The sequence below is a fragment of the Caloenas nicobarica genome, chromosome 13 (genome assembly GCF_036013445.1).
Source record: "Caloenas nicobarica isolate bCalNic1 chromosome 13, bCalNic1.hap1, whole genome shotgun sequence".
Classification (NCBI taxonomy): domain Eukaryota; kingdom Metazoa; phylum Chordata; class Aves; order Columbiformes; family Columbidae; genus Caloenas; species Caloenas nicobarica.
Window position 1 is genome coordinate 1887296 of NC_088257.1, and position 20664 is coordinate 1907959.

General features: G+C 45.7%; 1 protein-coding gene across 2 annotated transcripts; it reads right to left on the reverse strand.

Moving 5' to 3' along the window:
* Nucleotides 1–1098: 1098 nt before the first annotated feature.
* On the reverse strand, nt 1099–17440 carry LOC135993949 (sulfate transporter-like). 2 transcript variants are annotated; one of them, XM_065644179.1, is made up of 3 exons: nt 17364–17440; nt 12117–12770; nt 1099–9895 (listed from the first exon to the last, which is right to left on the reverse strand). In XM_065644179.1, exons 2-3 carry the CDS (start codon nt 12747–12749, stop codon nt 8390–8392), a joined length of 2139 nt encoding a protein of 712 aa, XP_065500251.1. In that variant the 5' UTR covers nt 12750–12770; nt 17364–17440; the 3' UTR covers nt 1099–8389. The 2 variants fall into 2 exon arrangements, with proteins under 2 accessions (XP_065500251.1, XP_065500250.1); XM_065644178.1 differs by having other exon boundaries at nt 17335–17405.
* Nucleotides 17441–20664: the final 3224 nt, after the last annotated feature.

The window sequence follows — 20664 nt, forward strand, 5'->3', positions numbered from 1 at the left end:
TCCACCTTTGGGTTTTTCGGTTTTACCTGCTGCGTACCGGGTGCTGGGAGGGCTCTGCATGGGCTGCCCCCCTGGAACACCTTTCCCAAGCAGCCTGCACGGGGCTGTGACCCAGGGGATGGGGCTGGGGGGTCTCGTCTAAGGCAGGAGCGTGTGTGGCGAGAATTACAGCTGTCCACCGGGAAGGCAGAGACAGGTAAAGGGTGCTGCTGATTGAAACCCGTTAGCTCTGCATCAGCAGGGGTCAGAGTTACGCAGCTGAAGGCAACGGCTGTCCTATGCTTTTCAAAGAGAGCAGAAAGCTCCTGCTGGGATTCTCCATAACTGAGTGCTCCTACCATTCCGCTGGCACCAACACAAAAATTACAGCATGTGCACTGAGGTCTCCTAAGGTAAAAGGCATCCTCAGGTAAAAGCTGAGTCATGCTGGATCAAGAAAACATTTTGTGCAACTCAAGGACAGGTATGCAGAGACAATTCTTGCAGTAACTGCCCAGAGCTGCATCCACAGCTGCTCTAATTTTGCTTCGACTCTTCCTGGCCATGACCCAACCAAGTCATAATCTGTTATGCCAAATAACACTGAAACACATTGCAGCATTTTTTTTAAGGCTGCATATGTAATACCAGGATCTGTAACTACACATATTGTAAAGCCCAGCTAGCACCAAACCTGACCAAATCTGTCATTTCTTGCACCTCACAAATACGGACCTGGCCCACAGGAGGGTGCTGCTCACCGGCTCATCATCATCATCACTTTGCTTATCACCTGTTCTTGCTCACGAGACAAACCGCAGCCTGCACACAAGTCAGAACAAGGTGAACAAGGTCTGCTGCTGGCCGCGGATCAGCCAGCGCCCTAGTTTATATCGGCAAGAGCTGCCACGCCAGCCCGCAAGTGCAGCAGACGGTGCGGGGGACAGTGCGCACCCAACGGGGACTGGGGACACCCAACGGGGACTGGGGACTCGCCGCTCAAACACCTGTGGCTTTTCTTCTTAAAATTTATAGCCGCAGCACTTAAGGTAGAAAGCAAACATCCGACAACAGAAAAACCATAAATATATTTTAATGGTGATAAAGAAATCCCAACGATTTTACCATATTTGATAGAAAACTCTTGTGCTAACAAATCTTCTACAATAAGGCACATAAGCATTTAAAAAGGGCAATTAATGCAAATCAAACAGACAGAGACAGCGTGAAGGAGAGTCAACAAGATGCAGACGCTGCACCCAGAGCCGATCGCAGGACAGCACAAGAAGGCTGACAAAACATGACCCTCACCGAGAACACCGGGTTGGGGAGCACGGGGGTCCCTGGTGGCAACACGTCCCTCCCCACGCCGGGCACCAGGCAGGTCCGCGTCGCCAAACACCCACCGGGACAGACCGGCACCCTGGATCCCACCACCCAGCTGGGGGAAATTTATACCTTATTTTTACCGCACAGGTAAGTCACAGTAAAAAGCAAGGTGACCTTTTATACATAACTATGCAACTTTGACACGTTTTATTCAAAGAAACTGCCTTGTAAACCTGCTTAAGGCCAGTCGACCGATGTGATCTATTCCACTCCTGAGGTCTTGTTTGGTTAAACTGATTCTACAACTTGTAAAAGCTGCTCCAGGCAAAGTTTGCCATTTTGTTTATTCTGCAAAACATTATGTCACAAACATCTAAAATTATTCTGAATTTAAAAAAAAAAAAAAAAATCAAAAATCATGCCTCAGAACATACCAAGGTACCAGAGATGATGGTCAGGGACTCAAGTGGCTGATGAACTCAAGACATCATGTACTTACCAGAAAAAGTGAGGCTTTTCCTCTCTTTAACTGTGTTTCAGCTGCATTTCAAATATACATAAAATTTGCCTCCTCAAGTAAAAAAATAGATAAAAAACTTGGACCCAAGTCCAGCAAAATGTCTTGCTTCCTATCTTCCTGTGGAGTCCTGAGGTCATTTGGGAGCCGGACAAAGAGCCAAGTGCTTTCAGAGCTGGAATTCAAATATTTTTGGCAGGGAAGTTACTCAATGGAGATTTGAATCTCTATCCAATGCTGTAATATTTTGCGTATTTGCACTTTAGAGAAGAGCAACATGCCTTAGCTTATACAATCTCTAGAAAATAAAATATAAACATACTAATCATAATATGACCTAAATATTTCTATTAAATATTTGCCATTTTACCTAACCAGAGGCATCACTTTTAGCATTGTAATAATATCAAAATAAAAAGCAAGACTCAGTTACTTCCATTTCAGGTGGAACTTTTCTGAAATAGTAAAGATCAGGTAGGTGTTCAAAAGAGCAGCTGATCCTAGAGGCTTACCAACACAATAACCAAGTGCACATAATTCTTGGCACTTAGCAAGGTCATTCACAGTGCAAAGTCTGCACTAAAGTCATTGCTCCTTTTATCTATGCCAGCATAGTAGAAGTGCAAAGCCCTTCTGGCATGGACAGGTACATCAACATTGAAGTTGCACAATGGCATCCTACACTGAGACTCAGCACAGCAAAGCAAGCAGCACAGACACAAAGCACCTTGCATGGCATGAGCAGCAGACGACTGCCACGTGCATCACAGCTTCATTAGCTTAGCCATGTCTGCTAAAAGAAAAATTAAATCACCTTTCCAAAGCACGTGGAAAAAAAAAACAAAGCAAACCAACACAAAACCAGAAAACACACCAGAAGATAATGCTCTGAAACAAACTGGGATGGAGACACGTGGGTGATGTGACTTCAACCCTCTCAAAAGCTCCTCGCACCGTCAGCGCTGGAGATGAACTGGGCACGGCGCGGAACAGCCAGTTAGTGCAGCCCGTGGGTGACGGGCTCGGGAACTGCGCCGGGTCACTGTTCTTCTCGGGGGAAGTTTGGCTACAGAAAGACTTGGACCCCGCCAAGTGAGTCCTAGATCCAGGACCTGGCCCAGGCAGAGCTCAGGACTGACCAGAGCACAAGGCTGCGGGATGCAGCTGAAAACCGCTGTGCGGGATGCTCTCCTGCCTGCAGCCCCCCAGCCCCGCACCGCAGACCCACCAGCAGCGGATTTCAGTGTCTCTCAGCACAAGCGAGTGGAGATGAAGGAACAGCTGAGTTCTGCCCCAAGAGAAAGCACCTTTCTGTTCAGCACTGCAGCCCAACGGGGACGGAGCGCAGCGGCTGTGGAAGCTCTGCTGCCCTGGCTGGGAGAGTCGTGGGTAGGTTTAAGACTAAAATTAGATAAAAATAAATAAGCATGAGAACAGAAATCCCTTAGATAAGCAGTTCAGGACAGCGACTCGTGGCAGCACCGAGCAGGAACTGGGGCCTGGGTTATTATTACGTTCATGGAGAAAGGCACGTGGCTGTGTACCAGTGTCACAGCAGCCCCAGCTTAATCTGTCATTCCTGGGTGGCACCGTCACTTCTGCAGCTACACAGACCCTGGCAAAGCCCCACACTGGGCTCAGGCTTGTGGGAGGACACGCACAGTGGTGCTCCCCACAGGACTGGGGTTATTTTAACCTCTATTCAGGGACTTTAGCCTCATCAAAAGATCTGGCATGAACATTGGGTAGCAGGTCACACGTAACAGCAACATACAAAGGCAATGATTCTTCTATTTACAGTCAATCCCATGCAATGTCTTACAGCAAAACACAGAGAGAACTGTCAAGAAGGTGGAGACGAGTCTCCCAATGAACTAGAGGGGAGCTTGCATGATTCAGTGATCCTGGTTTCCTTGTAAGACTAAGGCAGGCAATGCCATTATAAATCCAAAAATAAGCACCACGCGCCCCACTGCAGTACCTTATCTTGGTTTATGAAGTGGCCTGAAAACTGTGTGAATGCTTTGATATGGAAACAAGTGAAATATTTATTAGTGCAACTGCCACATTAAGAGGAACTGACACTGCTATCTATAGCAGCAATAAACGGAAAAAAAGAGCCTGACATTTAGCAGGAGACTAAAGACATTTCCAGGAGTCTCTAGTACAGCTGAGACTGCAAGTGTTAGTTTCCGTAATGCTGTGTTGTTGCCATTAACGAATGTGCTAATGATCTCCTAATTCTTCATTTAGACTGATAATTGCTGATTAGTACGTTTGGGAATGGAGATCAACTGATTTATACGATCTTCCAGTCTGGCCCAGGGTACTGAAGGTTGCACCTGGGATGAATATCCCTGTTCTAGACATACGTATAAACCCAAAAACCGATCGTTCTGAGATCCCTATGGATTACACATTAAGCTGTGAGGACAGAAACAGGAGTATCGCAAAAGCCTAACTGGATATATATATGTAGCTGCTGCATCCATCATACAGCAGCAGAAGGTGTATATATATATACACACACATACACCTACACACATACACATATGAAATTCCTTTATAAAACATATTCCTTGGGGCAATAGTTTTCAAGCAGTGGTCCCCAATTCCTAAATGTGAAATCGGATTACTTCCACAGCGTCCATAAACATATTCAAGCAAAACATGCTTCCTGCCAGTCAGCTTAAATCAGACTCACGTCTCTGTTAAAAAAAGTGATTCCAGGACTAAGAGGAAAAAAAGAAAAAAAAAAAAATCACTGAAAACTCACTGCTTTAAGAAATTCCAGCCATTATAAACTCTAATCTTTGGTTAATTCCAAAGGACTCTCTATTATATTGAACTCTCTGGCAAACAGCATTTATTTCTATTCCCTTTTTAACCAGTGCTGTGTGCATTAATATAGATTTATTAATACCATGACCTCTGGATGTTATCTTAAGTAAGAACATTAAAAGTTGTTCTTTTGGCTGGCTGGCTGTTTTTGCTGTTGCATTTTAATACAGTTTCTCACATTTTGCTTGAAATGGAATTTGGAGGCTGTATCACCTGTTGTGGCTGCACAAAGAGCACTGAGGCCAAATACAAGCAGCTCCAGCTAAACATAAAGCACTCCAGTATCTCTCTTAGCTGTAATCTACATTAATTCTTCGAAAAATCAATTTATGGCTGTTTTATTGTGCTTTTATGTAAACACACACCCAGGAGCTATAAATACACATCCCGCTAACTGTGGGAAGTGCGTACTTCTCGGGAGTAACGTTGCTATTCTTGCCTTCCTGGCACAGGCAGAAGTGGACTTGAAAAAAAACCCTCTTTTAATAAATAACAACGGTTTTCGCTGTCCCGGTTGGAATTTGGCTACGCGAACCTACGCATGGTCACAGGTCAAAAAAAATCCCCACCTGGGTGGCACAGAAGAGAGGGGGTGTGAGGGTCAAGAGGAAAGAACCACCCGGAGCAATTTCCAGCTCCATCCCACGCAGGGCTGACCTGCTCATTCCTCCTCTCCCTCTCAGCTGCCCGAGGAGCAAAGGGATGAGAACAAGTAGTCACGGGTAGGCAGGAACATTTGCAATGGCGACATTCGCGGCTTAGTGTCTGCTGCGCTGTCATTTTTCCACCAGGGCTTCGAGAAGGTGGCGCTGCTTCTAGCACTGTTCCGCTCTCTTGAAAAATATTAGTTAAAAAACAAAACAAAAAAGAACACACACACACACACACAAAATCAGTGTTTAAAAATGGTATTAAGGCTTTTTTTCAAAGTTCTAGAGATGCTTTTCTGGTAATGGTTCTAGAGATGCTTTTCTGGCATGCAGCTCTCTCTCGACACCCACCCAGGGGCTCTGAGTGGGAACGCAATGCAAAACGGGTACGATGAGGCATTGAAACTTCATTTCCATCCTGCACGCACTCCCTGTGTAGGTGTTAACACCACTCACTGCTTTTATACAGCTTAGGCTAATCCACTCTGGTAATACCAATTTGGCAATTATAATTACCCAAACCGCATACAGGTTTCTTAGCCCACATTAAAAAGTTCACTCAGGAGGTTACTGCAGATAAGAAAAAAAAAAAAAAAAAAAATCTATATCAGCAGTAGCTGTTTGGGATTCTTCTCCTCTTACAAACACGCCTTAAGGCCGAGAAAGAACAATATTTGTGTTCAATTCTGCAGAAGCTTCAGCATTTTCTCACTGAAGCTTGGGAAACCTGTTTCCTTAACAATGCAGTTCCAGAAAAACAAAGCACGGATCTCAGTTACATGCTCCTTTTTTCAACATACCCTACAGGCTCCCCCTGCCTCTCCCAGTATTTCTATTTGCTGCTACGATGTCCTAAAAATGCAGTAAGTTCAGTTAACATACAAAGGTTCCCAGGTCCTGGGACTCATCGTTTTGATACCTCGTCCTTCTCTCAAGGTCCCACCTCCCAGAGCGAACTGATATGTGACATTTCAGCTGTCGTAGAACGAAGGGAACAGTTACTGTTCCTAGCTCAGAAAAAACCCCACCAATCCTAAACTCAAAAATCTGTTTCTAGTTAGAGAATGTTTTGTGATTCATATTGTATTTTATTCCTTTTTTTTTTTTTGACTCCTAGCTCATTATTTTGAACAACTAAAGATGAGAATATTGCCTTTATACAACACCTTTTCCCTTCTAAAAGCTGTGAGGAACCTGCAATTCAGAGTGTAAACTCCCCTGGGAGAAGCCACTGTCCTCCAAGGACATCCTATATGCTACATATAGCTGGTACTCAATAAAAACATGTCTCAGTTCTGCCTTCATAATTGGATTTTTTTTAAGAGAACCTTTTCCTACCCAGTGCTTGTATTTTAGCATGAAGAACAGGAGCTCTTCACTGTTCTGCATAATTTAAAAGTACAAAGTTTTATTTACACTAACATGGCCAAATAACATTCAAAGAATCCCTCTGACTCCTTTCACAATGCCTGGATTCTTGGCCTGTCCATCCCCATTACATCGAGTCCATGTGTAAAGCACGTGTAAAGGGTCTGAGCTCAATAAAACCTGGATTTGCACATGAATTCTGTGCAACATGGACAAGCTTGGGCAGATGTTGGATAATCTATTGGCCCTTTTCATTTTGGTGCCTGTGATTCCACCTGCCTGGCACATAAAACTGGCTACAAGGGATTGTTTTCTGTCAAAACTCAAGAATTGGAGATTTTTCCACCTCTAATGTCCACAATCCTAAAGAGCTCCTAAATATTAGGAAAATGAACAACTGACCATAAGCATGAATCAGACTTCTAAACTGCCACCTCTGAATAAAAATCATGCCAAAAAAATTCAAGCTAAAGAGGCAAACTTTCTTGGCATGTATATGCCCATGTAGATACCCTTTTTCCCCCCAAATAAGACCTACTCCAAAAATAAGCCAGCCCTAGCGTTTTTCAGGATTTTTGAGGATGCTCAAAATATAAGCCCTACTCCAAAAATAAGCCCTAGTTACAGTTCATTAAAAAAATCCATTTAAATAGTGTCCAGGCAGCTATACATGTAAGAAAGTAAAATTAATTGGCAATAGAATGCAGCAGGACAGATAGACCTTACACCAAGAAAAGCAGACACCCCTAAAATAATCACATTCAAAAGACCCCACGAGACCTAAAACAGTGTAGATTGTTGTACATGGAAAAAGGAAACAGAGTCATAAGAAATTAATGATGGAACTCAAGGTTTGGAGACTTATGATGTTGTTCCAGAATGTGATGACATGACTATACTTGAATAAATGTTGTTTTTTTTCTTCAAGAATAAACGTAGATTGTTGTTAATGGAAAAATAAGACATGACCTGAAAATAAGCCCTAACGCATCTTTTGGAGCAAAAATTAATATAAGACCTTGTCTTATTTTCAGGGAAACAGGGTAGGAGACAACCATGCCTTCATGGCCTGGCTGCACTGGGCTCTCAGGAGACAACCCCAAGGCCTCTGGAAGTGGTAGGTGGTTAGAAGCTATTCATTAACACCTTCTCATGCATGCTGAGATTTTATTTATCTGTCTCAAATTCAGGTGGGTTACAAGAATCACCAACTAATGACTCCACAGCAAAGACCAAAGCAAACAGCCCTCACCAGTTATTCCTTAGAAAATCTAAGGGTGTGGTGACATGGAAAGGCAATGCCAGAACAAGAGACAAGAAATGAGTTGCCCCTCATTATCCAAAATCCTGCCCCATCCATAGAGACAGGGGTGTAATAAAGACTTCAATGCTGGTGATCAAAACTCAGAGGGGAACTGAGACATGGAAAGCTCAGGAGAGAAGAGAAATGAGATGAACCACCATATGAAAACTCTTAGATTCACAGATTGGACGTAATCAAGTTAAAAATTGCCTTCATTCAGCACCACCTATTGAATCACTATAGCAGGCAGGCAGACAAGCTTAAAGCATCAAAACAGACTGCGCAGTAGCCAGTGTGTTAACAACCCTCCCTCTCTCTCTGAGTGCAGGTCTATCGCACGGACATACAGACCCACAGCCATTTTTTCGCCAGACTTTGCTCCAGCTCGCTGCCTTCCCACCGCTAGTTCTTGGATGCGCTGGTCCCACTGCGCCCCTGCGCACCCAGCGCAAAGTCCACAGCCTGGTGCACGCTGTGGAAGAGCAGGGGGTCCTCCCCGTCTTGGAAGAATTCTCCTCGGATCAGGGAACTCCTCACCGAGGGATTGCACTGAGCCAGCAGCACCTGGACATCGATGTCCCTGTAGTCCTTGCAGACCTCTTTGAGCGTGCGTATCCCTGCCGTGTCCAGAAACTGTACTGCACAACAGTCGATCACTATTGTGTGAAACCCCAGGGGCTCAGAGACAAAATCCATGGAGATGCTGGTCTGATTGCCACCAGAATCCACCTCTTTATCTCTAAGCATTCTTTTTGCTGCTTTCTTCTTTGCCACCTTCACCCAGACTGGGTTGACCCCGGTTTGCTTGTAGAGGGTGGATTTAAAGCACTCTTTGTTGATGTAGTAGAGGGGCGCTTCGAAACGGAACACCACGATTCCTGGCTTGGTCTGCAAGTTCTTGTAAGCAGACAGGGACTCGTACGTCTCGGACTCTGCCACCCAGCCAAGCAGCGGTGCCTCCGGCCTCTGAGTCCGGAAAATGACGCAGAGCATAGAGAAACAAACGCCAACCAAAAGGCCGATCTCAGTGCTGATGAGTGCTGAGGCTGCCATAGTAACCAACCAGATCACGGTGTCCACTCGGCTCAAATGCCACATTTTTGGCAAGTCCTTGAACTTCCGCAAGGCTCCTCTGAGGTTTACAATGGTTATGACAGCAAGGACGCATTTCTGAAGGGAGTAAAATAAAGGTGCAATCACAAGGAGGACCAATAGGATTACCAAACTAGTGACCATGCCGGACATTTGCGTCCTACAGCCTGTGGACTCTTTCACAAGAGTCTTGGCAAGAGCTGCACTTGTTGTGAAGCAATGGAAGAAAGAGGGAATGATGTTGCAGAAGCCAATGGCATACATCTCCTGGTTGGCCTTCACGGAGTAACCGTGCTTCTTGGCAAACATCTCCGAGAGGGAGACGGTGATGGCAAAGCCAATAACAGCTATGGGGATAGCATCCAAAGCCACATTAGGAATCAGGCTCCAGTCTGGAGGGCGGGGCGGCAGAAACCCAGTCGGGATGTGTCCAGCAACGTTCGAGCCATAAGTCTCTCTGAGCTTCCCAAAGTGAGATGCCAGAGTAGCTGCCACAATCACGACCAGTTCAACTGGTATTGGAGCCTTGAGCCTGGATTTAAAGTGTTCATTCAGCTCTTTGGTTGGGATAAGTACAAGAAAGCACAAGAAGCTGGTGATGAGATCACAAGTGTTGGTTTTGTGTATGTTTTTGAAGATGTTTATCCAGGTGGTTATGAGGGAGCCAACGCCGCTGCTCCGGGGAATGTCTATGCCCAGGAGATACTTGGCTTGCGAGGTCAGGATGGTGAAGGAGGCACCTGTGACAAATCCACTCAGCAATGAATCGGAGAGATACACTGAGACAAAGCCCACTTGAAAGAAACCCATGGCCACCTGGAAGGAAGCAACGACACACAAGAGATTAGGATGCAAATCTGACAGATGTCACCACTGTGGGGCTCTGGAGGGAGCGGGGACACAAAACCACTGTGCATGGCCCTGGAGAACAAGGAATGGTCTGAGCATGGAGGAAGTCTCCAGCATCCAGCCGCTCCTAAATGCACTTCTAACACAGAGAAGGCTCTTTTGAAGGCCTTCAACACCCTGAACCTGCATTTATTGTTTGCTCATTGGTTCAGGTGTAACTTCTGGTTACCTCAGCAGGCAAAGAAACCCAGGGGGAAAAGCATTTGAAATGCTGGCTACTTTTGCCATCGCTTTCTCAAGTGCTTACAGTCTCTGAGCTTTGCAGGGATCCAAAACCTTTTTGGTTTTCTTTGTCTTACACTTGAGCTCACAACCTGCAGTAAAAACATGGCTTACAGCAGAACAGCTGTCCTTTGCACTGCATAAAGTTTGGTGCATCTGATTCAGATAATACACGAGCTGTCAATTCTTGTGATGCAGACAATATAAATTTAAGTGCCTTTTCATTAATTTTTATTAATGCTAGGTGAATGGACAAATCCTCAATGCCCTCTCATGGGAATCACTAGTTTCATGGGTACCTAGCCCACACGTGCGTCTTCCCACTTGGTAAATGTCCCCTCATCAACCTTCATGCCAAATGGAGCACGGACCTTCTCACAGCAGTTTGCTAGAAACCTTTAAACTCCCCACGTTGGCCAAAAGGGCTGTCTACACTGTTACCTGCAGGCCAGAACTTACAGGTATTAAACTTTAAGTAGTATCAATTTGATACAGCTTATTAGGTAATTAAGGCAAAATAAAGCAAGCTAGAGTCCTGGCTGGGAACTTCACAAGAACCAGGAAGCATTACTGAAGAGAAGGCAGGTTTGAGACCTGGACTGACTGGATGTCAGCTCAGAGCCAAGCTCTACAAAACGCTCCTGCACAGCCTTGGTAATCCAGTTAATTCAGATGAATTTTCTGGCTGTAAAACATTAGCAGTATTGTCTTACCTAGTTATGCTGTAGGCAACTGGTGTGAGCAGGCTTGCATTCTGCCATTTGATTGTAAAGTTTCTGATACAGATAATGTGATTTTGGTTGGAGCTTCCAATTAAAAAAAATATATATATGTATTTGAGGCTGTGAAGACCTATTGGTTAATGGGCAGAGAGACAGCAAGTGGAATATGCTTAACATTCAGAAGGATTTAGGATTAAGTAATCTCACTTCTTCATATAAAAGTTACTTAATTGCACTTGTACTTGCAAAGAACATTAAGCATAATTCGCAACTCCAAAACTACATCCATCCCATGGCGGTGAAACAAAATCCAGTGTACCTCAGGAGCCACGGAATGTTTCTGAAGTTACTCAACACTAAATTGCGGTGCAAGAAAACGTCCCAGGTTGTGTCTAAAACCAGTGGTTTAGAGCGTCACAGGCACGTTTCCTTTTCTGCTCTACAGTTTGATTAACCATCACCCTGCAGGTCACCGTAGGAACAAATTAATGTGAAATCACAAACTGAAATACCACAGCTCTGCAGTTAAAACCGTTAAAACTAAACCCACGCTGGTTAACACATGACACTCTAAACACAGAGGTATCTGCTTTAATTTCAGCCAGCAGTGAATGCTAGGAAGTCAGTAGAGACAGAGTGGTAAAATATCATTGAGCAGTATATTTTAATATGGTAATAATTAAAAGTTTTATTTCAAACATTTTATCATCTCAGTAGTATCCTTTCCATGTAACAACATTGTTTTGGCTTTGAATGGGCAAATAGCCAAGTTTTACAAGCACAGTGACAAATAAAAAGAAACCAGACGTACTTTTACTGTCCGGATCATTTTTTGAGAAAAGGAAAATGACTGAAGTCTGGAATTAAAAGCTGACACACCACATTTTGGCCCAATGAAATGGAGGCCAAAGCAGATTGCATAGGAGCAGCAGGTGGTTATGTGCAAGTCCTTATGGTCCCCAGAGTGGCAACGCAAGCACAAAATGCTGCTGAAGAACAGGAAAGGACACAGAGGAGCTTCTTGCACCACAGTAACCAGAGATCTCCAGCCCTCCCTGTGTCTGCTCCCCTGGGATGCAGATCGAAGACACATGCAAGCCCAGCAGGCTGTTCATGTGGACGGTCACCTCAAGAAGAATCAAAGCTTTTTTCCGCAGAATGTCTGCTTGTCCACCTCCTCTTACCTGATAAACTCCAGCTATGAAGGTCATGGTGGCTCCCACTGTAATTGCATAGCAGCTTTTATCACAGAGCAGCTTCTGCAATGTCTGATTCCCAGGCGAAACGGTGGCGTTGACGTAGTCGGCTGTGTCTGTGAGGACACCGGGCACAGCTGGCTCTAGATCATAGCCAGCTCTCTGTATTTCACGATCCACCACTTGTCCCACCATGAGGCAAATCACACCGAAGATGCCAACTGAGATGTGGCGGGAGGTTCCAAATAAGAAATAAATAATGCCAGCGAAAAAGGATGTATAAAGGCCATAAATAGGCTCCTGTCCAGCCAAGAGAGAATAGGCAATTGACTGTGGGACTAGTAAGACCCCCACAATCACACCAGACATGATGTCTCCCAGTAGGTACTCTCTTAGTTTGTATCTAGGAAGCCACTGCAAGACGGGAAAGAAACTGAAAATATAGTCTTTAGCTTTGGCTGGAGTGCAGCTGCAAGTTTTCTTTGCTTGCTTCACCACCAGAGCCTTCATGCTCCTCTTCTTCTCTTGGGGCTCCAAGAACATTCTGTGATGGAAACTGCATTTAGCATCATCTCCTTCTGGCATTTCAGTCACCGAATGGATGTTGTTGAATTCTGCCATTGCTGCCACCTCAAGGACTCCCTAAAAACACAAAGAACCACCATTTGTGTTAAATCATAAAGGAACGTGCTATGTGAGGCTCTTTAATAGATAAAAAAATCTTCATTAAAAGAATGGGCTAAAAGTTCAGCACAGAGAAAGCAATTGCCAAGCCAACTTGTAAAGACTCTTCCCATTATATACCTGTTAAGCAACGAATCACCTCGCAGAGATGAACTGTCCTAAACCAGCCCGAGCAAATGATCCCAACCATAGCAAAGGAACCCACATGAAGAATAGAAGCAGCTACAAAACTTTTAGACTGGCTTCTCTTTCCAGATAAAAATACTCAGATTTCTAGAACAGCCTTGCGATTAGAAAGTAATTCGAACCAAGTAACCCAGCTCTTCCACCTCACACCGCAGCGTGCTTCTCCCTAGAGCTACCAGGCTCCAGCGTGCGGGGTCTGTCTAGACATACAGGACAGATGCTGACAGCTGGCCAACAGAAAATACCAGAGGCAGGCATTCACGTTTTAACCCAAAAGGTGTTTACCCAGAGACAGCAAGCGTCTCTTTGGTGGGTGAGCTCCAGCATCCTTCCAACTCAGCAAACACAGCTGCCTTTGGAACCAGATGGCTCCCGAATGGGAGCATGTTTGGAACAGAGACCTCCCTGGCTCCAAAACTGCAAACAGCACAGTGGCATCGGCAGGGATGGATCTTCTGTGCAAGATAGACACTGTGGGCCTTCCTGTTACCACACTTAGACACCTCAAGCTCTGTTCTATGCAGACTGAACAGCATTGCCAGGTCTCACACTCCGTATGAGATGCTTTATTAATTAACACCTACCTCTGGCTCTCCCCACCCAGCAGGTAGTAAAGTGTTGATGCTTTTCTCCAGCTCCTGTCCTGTTCCATACGCCCACACCTCCCACTCTGTACTTAACTCACCTGGACCACACATGAGGTCTGCAAACCAGAAAGATGAAAATAGCTCTAAAAAAAAAACAACTGGGGAGAATGTGCCTCTTTGCAGCTGCCGTTCGGAGCACAGGCAGAGGAGCTGCTTAGGGAAAGTCACACTCAAAAAAAGGAAAAATGAAGCTTTAATGCACTGCTGGGTTCGGAAGAGACCCAAGTGAAAAATTGTATAGTTTGAACTCAAGTCCTGGTATCTTTGTCCTTCTTTTGGTCCTGGTCCTTACAACTGGAGAACTAAGAGTTCTGCATCCAAAGATTAGTCCACGCAGAACTTTAATACATATATATTTTTAGGGGTAAATTTTCAAACATATTTATTTGTCTCCATTTTTGCTCGTTATATAAGTCAATCACTTAGTACACCGGAAGGAAAGAGAAGGAAGTTTCTGTTTTGCCTACCTGTATGCTTGATTGTTCCAAACATCTATCCTTCAATCTCCTGGCCATGAAAAATTATTGTATCACATACCTGTATACACCTTATAATGAACAACTTCCCTTGGTTAATGCCTTCCAGTTCAATATCTTTATTGCGTTTAGATTAATTCCAGGCTCAGAAGAACTGCATGAAGAATTCGGATATTTATGAGGAAACGTGCACTGCAAGAAGTGACACACTCAAGATCACATAGTGATCACGATTGGAGAAGAACCCATCCCTACCTTCCAGATATCCAACGTCACCCACCCATACAACACCGCAAAGTCTGCTCAGGGTTGATTTATAGCGCTAAAAAAAGGAAAGGCAAACACTACACAGTGAGAATGAAGAAAATATAGCGTGCAAAAGCATGTGTCTGCAGTATTCTGCATAGGCACATTCTGTAGTTGTATTTGCTCAAGCAATTTCACAAGGACAGAGTTAGAAATCAAAAAGCTCTTCATCCAAAGCTAGGCAATTCAATGCCGCAAAAGCCGGCAGAAGGATTCACCCCATGCTGCTTTTTAGGTAAAGCAAATTACTTGGCTGAGTTTGTTTTCTGAGATTTTAGTAAATATTTTAGTAATTAAAATCCTCCTGATTCCCCTCTCCCTCATCCAGGACTTGCAGACAGCTCACTCAAACCTGGGAGCTTTAGCGTGTGTCAGGGAACGCCAACACAAAACCCAGATAGTTCAGTTTAGTTCTGCACAGTGCCGTAAAACATCTGCACGGTAAATGATACCCAGGTTTTTTTAGTCCTGTCTAGACAACAGAGAAATGTTCTAAGTGAAAATCTTTTTGGCTCCCAAGCTCTGAGCATACACTGGGTCTTTGTGTTGACCTGCATCACAGCTTTCCCTACGTGGCGTGAAAAGGGCCTTTGATCACGCAGTCCCTGCCTCTCACCGTGTCAGGACACCAGGAAATGACACAGTTTCCAGCATCGGTTTCATCCTTTTCTGCCTGAAAGCAACGCTCTGTATTACTTTTGTAGCCGTTTAGCCCAAGTTTGCCTAGTAAAACTGGATTTTCTTCTTTAAACAGAAAACACCCTTTGGTTCAGTATACTCAATGGCACTCTGTATATTTAACTTGGAAAAGGAGCTACTGTGCTTTTTTATTTTGAAAGCTGCTATTGACATGCAACTAATTTGTATGCCTAGAATTTGCTTTTATCAGCTCCTTTTGGCCTAAGATCTTCAAGAGTGTCTGATTGCCACAAAGCTTTGCTTAAGACACAAAGAAAAAGACTACAACCCAGAACTGAGGAAATTCCCAGTATCTCTGTGTTATCAAGTGACTGCCATAAAATAAAAGATATGGGGAGGTACTGCATTCTTGAGATCTGATGACTTTTACAGACTGTTTCTGGGTCCCTTCTGGGCCTTTCTCACTGATCCATGACACGGCAGAGGTGAATCAGCACCTGTCTGTGGGAAACACCACCTGATGCACAGGGCTGTGCTGGCTCCGGCTCCATTTCTGACACCTTAACAGTAAGAGAATAATGGATTGTGGAGCTCACTCACCTGCTGAAATAACTTATTACAAGCTTAAACTAAAGACGTGAGCATTTAAGAGTAGAAACTAAACCAGAAGTGTTCTTGCTATCACAATCTCAGTTTTCCAGGTTATTTTTCTAAATTTCACGTGCACAAGTTGTCACTGTATGCAATCACCACCCACCCTCGTGTACTCACTTGCGAGACATGAGAAGTTGCATGCACTTAAATACTAACGCATAAACACATTATATAAAGAGAGATAAACAACTTTTGAAGAGACGTAAAGAAGCGGCAGGTGAATCAGAAATCCAAGTTCCACGCAAACTGAACCAGAATCGGGCAACTACCTCTAGGTCCTTGCACAGTCTCATCCTAAGAGTACAGAAGGAAAGCAAATCACTAATTCTTTGCCTTTACTCTTGTTGGAGAACAGCCTTTTCCACGTAATCTCTTAACTGTCGTGGAGCAACAAGGAAATTCAATACTGCCATGATAACACCGAGATAGGCGCTGGAACAACACTCCACGTAACTTGGAAAAAAATTCAGGTTTTTGACAAAACCCTTAACATCCTCTGCCAAAAAGATTCAGACCGCAAACACCGATTTCAACAAGAGACTTAAAAGTCATATGAACACTGAAATCCATAAAGCAACACGCAACACATTTGAGAACAGAGCCGCCTTGCAAGCGGCACAACAACCACCAGCCATTAACTCAAGCGGGAAAACCTGCAAGGCCAGACCATAAAACATCGCTGGCGTGAAATACTCAATCTCTTCCTACTTCAAACGTTAAGTTTCCCTGCGTGGCAGCAGCGGCGAAGCTGCGAACCGGGCCCCGGCCTCTGCGGGGAAGGCCGCGGCAGCTGCAGCCCGGCCCGCGGCTCCGCTCGCAGCGCGGCTCACACCCGCGGCCGGTCACGCCGCCCTGCCCCACGCGGCTCCCTCCTGTGCGCGGCCCCACGCAGCGCTCCGGCGGCTCCCGGCCCAAGCGGACTTGGCTAAGCAGGATTTTCCGCGAGACGTTTCTACGTCCGGACGCTCCTCCCGCCCTTACCGTTAGCCAGCTCGGTAACACAATGACGAGCTGCGGTGAGGGCGGGCGGAGGACCCTGCCCCGCGGGCGCTTCCGTGGGCAACGGCGGGCGGCCCCGGCGCCGCCGCCAGCCCGGCTGCCCAGCCCCAGCCCTCGGTGCCCGACCCCGCTGCCGGGAAAGGGCTGGACAAGAGACCCGCCCAGCCCCGAACGGAACGCCACGCACAGGGTTTGCACTGGGTTAAGGGAGTCCTTAATATTTTTTTTTTTAAATAAAATCTCCAAGAACGGCATACAGCAAGAAGAAATCCACGCACTTTCTATACTCCTGAAACCGCGAGGTTGTTTTGTTGTTTGTTTTTTTTTTTTTTTCTGAGAGCGCGTATATCGCTTTGGAAACCAACCAACGTGTAAGTTTCCAGGACGGTGAAAGGGAAGTTGCAACGCTTTGAATACAACATTGTTTCATCCTCTCGATCTCAGCACCACTTCCTTCACACGCTGTGCAGACACCCCAACCCCGCCTTTCATTTTCTGCCTTCCGCTATTTTGCGAGCCGCTCCATAAAGTGCGGGTGTCAGCAGGAGCCGAGCCCGCAACGAGACCCCCCCGGCCCCGGGACCCGCCCGCTCCCGCCTCACAGCGCCCACTCACCGCGGGGCCGCCGGCGGCTCCGGACAGACCTTGGGCGGGCAGGAGCGACCGACCGACCGGCCGCAGCGGCTCCCGGCGTCTCGGCAGCGCCGGCCCGGCCCCGTCGCTCCCGCCTCCCCGCGAGGGGGCCGGGGAGGGCCGGGCTGCGCCGCCCGGAGCAAGCGCGGCGAGCGCCGGCCCCTCCACCCTAACGCGCCGGTTACTTTCTAAGTAATTAATTACTTGCTAATTAATTCCAAGTGTGTTGTGAATTACGAGCGGCCTGAGAAAGCCGGGTGCAGAGAGCGACTCACTGATCCTGCTCCTTACCCTTGAAAAAATACCACCCCGAGGCAAAAAAACAAACCAGAGGAACTCTAGTGAAGAATCCATGTTTCTGTTAATTAAGTCGCACTCACGTTTTTAAGTTGAAAGATTAATTATGTGTGGCTAACTTGTGATAAAGTGACCTTCAACTTCCCATGGCTGTCATAGGGAAACTGTACCAATTTCTGATAGAGAAATTGGCCTGATTTTGCTTTGGGGTGCCAATAGTATTCATAAAAAATAATCTTTTAAGGTTCCTCAGTGGTGTTTTTTTCCAGTGTCCAGGTCTGCCTGGGAGGTGCTTCCACCTGGGAAGGACAGAGGATCTTTGACAAGGTTGCACAGAAAAGCAGATATTCTCTGAAGTTGAAGCTTGCCTGATATTTGCATTTCGGGTGGAACCCTGAGTTGCCACAAAGCCCATCAATGTACGGTTGGAGAAGGCGAGACCAACATCAGGCTTGCAGAATCCGTGCTTGTGTCTTAAGGTGTGAGGCAAATCCTATAAATCTTGCAGTAGAAATACAGAATATTTCCAACAGTAAATGTTTACCCTCTTCGCAAGGGTTTAACTAGATGTTGTGGTAACTACAACATGGAAGTTGCAAAGGAAGTAAAAGAAACTCTCTCCCTCTCCCCTGGTTACCCACCGTCAAAAGCAGCAGTGGCTTTGCCTTCCGAGTCCTCTTAGGGGCTTCCACAGGAGTTTTAATTGAGTTTCAAGTGTGTGGTGACTCCAAGACTACCAGAGCGAATCCCTGAGGGGAGTCACATCTATGACAAAATCATTAAAAAGAACCTTTTCTGTAGGGACTCTGCAGAAATCTAATAAGAAACCACAAAACCAAGTAACAGGTGTTAAAGCATTTTCATTGTCGTTCTAGAGGCATTGGCTGTGGAACAACTCGGATCACCAAATACATCACGTCTTTATGGAAGAAACAGGGACATGGTATCTTCTTGGAGTGCAAATAAAAACCATTGTATTTTAAAATTCCCTTTTTTTTCTGAATCACTGCTATTATTAGGTTTTGGTTTTCTTTTTTACTGTACACTGATTTTCTAAAAAGTAGGGGGAAAAAAATCCAAGTAAATATTTAAGATAAGTAAACCATTTTACTTCCAACTACTTTCCTCTTCTCCAGGTATATTAGGTTTTATGATTAATGTACTTTTGTGCTAAGGGAACCTTTGGCCCTGGAGAAACGTGCTCCTCAGGCTCCAGAACCTCCTGCCAAGGAAGGGTGAGCTGGGGGTTGCTGACACACAAACCCCGGCGTTTGCCATCTGCCCATCGCGCTCACTCTGCCTGTCGAACCCGCTGCCTCCGCTTCTCCAGGTTGCACCGTCATCTTTATGACAGCAAATCCCCAGAGGCCAGTTTCTCAGACTACAAAACAATCTTGAAAAGCGCTCTGTTTTGTTCCACATACACCCAGGCAGCCCTTGAACAGCACCTGCACCTTGTCCTAGTTGAAATGCATCTTATTTATGCACTTGATTATAAATTCAGCCACATCACGCAATGCTTGGCAAAAGAAAAAAAACAGTAACAAAATCAGCTACTTCACTCTCCTCTCCTCTAAAGTTTTCCATCAAGGATGAGAAAAATTCCAAGTAAAAATGACGTGGATGGAGGGGAAAAAAGCATAATAAATAATGAAAGATGCAAGGAATCTGAGTCCTTAGGTAATCAAAATACTTAAGCCATAAAGATATCAAAAAGAAATAAGCTCTATCCATGTCTTGCTGTCAAGATAGAGTGTTCTGTACAAATATCTGTGCAGAATTGCTACACTCTCAGTGTATGCCATGGTCAGTGTCTCGTAGAGTCAAAAACTGATGATGTGTTAATGAGTGGTGTTGTGGGTTAGAAGGCTTCTGAAAGCCTCCTGTGAACGTGAGTGTGAGATGGTCGTCTGCGGTGGAGGTTGCTGGGAGGATCCTTCTCTGAGCAGGTCACAGACGTTTCTGCCAGGGGCTCAGAGATTCGGGAGGTGACGGCTGGCACTGGAGGAAAGCTGCAGTCAGTACCTCATCCTCCCTGGGGAAAGAAAATGACATCGTGGCTTCTCCAAGACTGTCAGAAATGGTGTTTAAAAAACAAGAATTGCTTGCAGGCAAGGAGGTAGCTGCATATGGTGCTAGAGTTAGGTTATGGTTGGACTTGATGATCCCGAGGGTCTCTTTCCACCGAAATGATTCTATGATTCTATATCCAGAAAGGTGCTGGTGGGGACAGGAATTGCTCAGCACCCTGCTGCCAGGCGTCCTTTTGCTCTGCTAGCAATGGGGACAGCGGTGTCGCGGCTCTGCCACGGCAGCCCGGGGCTGGAGGCACCGGGAATCCACGTTTGTAGTGTGGGTTTCGCCAAGGAAATGCTGCACCGGCATTTTGGAACAGGCTACAGAGGCGCTGACATTTCCTAAGCATAGTCAATGCGGCATGCGCTCTGAGATGGGAGCGGGGGAGCGATTTAAAATACCGTGCTGGAGTAAATCTCTGGCTGTCCGCAGCAATTCGCAGCAGTGCAGTGACTCGCTGTCGGCAGCAGCCGCGCTGGAGCACATGGACGGGTCATGGCCCCTTCACGTGGGGTGAAAGCCATAACTACCCAGCAGCCCAAGAGAGGCCCAGGTAATAAAAGTGCCGAAGGACAAGCTCGTTTCTTTTGCCTCATTTGAGAGCTGCCCGTCACGTCTCACTGGCTTCAAGCAGCAGCTTGCAAAGTCACCTTGAGCTACTGCTGAGCTCCCAAAACCTGGCCACACATTTTCTGTTATGCTGACAATTGATGTGCGCAGCAGAGCAAGGGCTGCAGATCCATTACAGCTTGGCGAGTCCATTTAAAGCATGAAGGGAGATGTTACTCTAAATCTGAGATGGATTTTGCTGAGTTTATTGTTTTTAATCCCTGCAATTAGGTATATGTTGATTATCACAAGTGACAGAATAGAGTCGTAGTCATGAAACCTAATTTATGTAGAAGCACTTGGAACTTTAGCCTTTTTTTCTTAAAAAAA

Excerpts from the sequence above, each read along its gene's own strand:
- LOC135993949 (XM_065644179.1), bottom strand. The coding sequence starts at position 12,749 with ATGGCAGAATTCAACAACATCCATTCGGTGACTGAAATGCCAGAAGGA. Across the intron at positions 9,896-12,116 it reads TCATAGCTGGAGTTTATCAG|GTGGCCATGGGTTTCTTTCA; the intron begins GTAAGAGGAGGT and ends GCTTCCTTCCAG.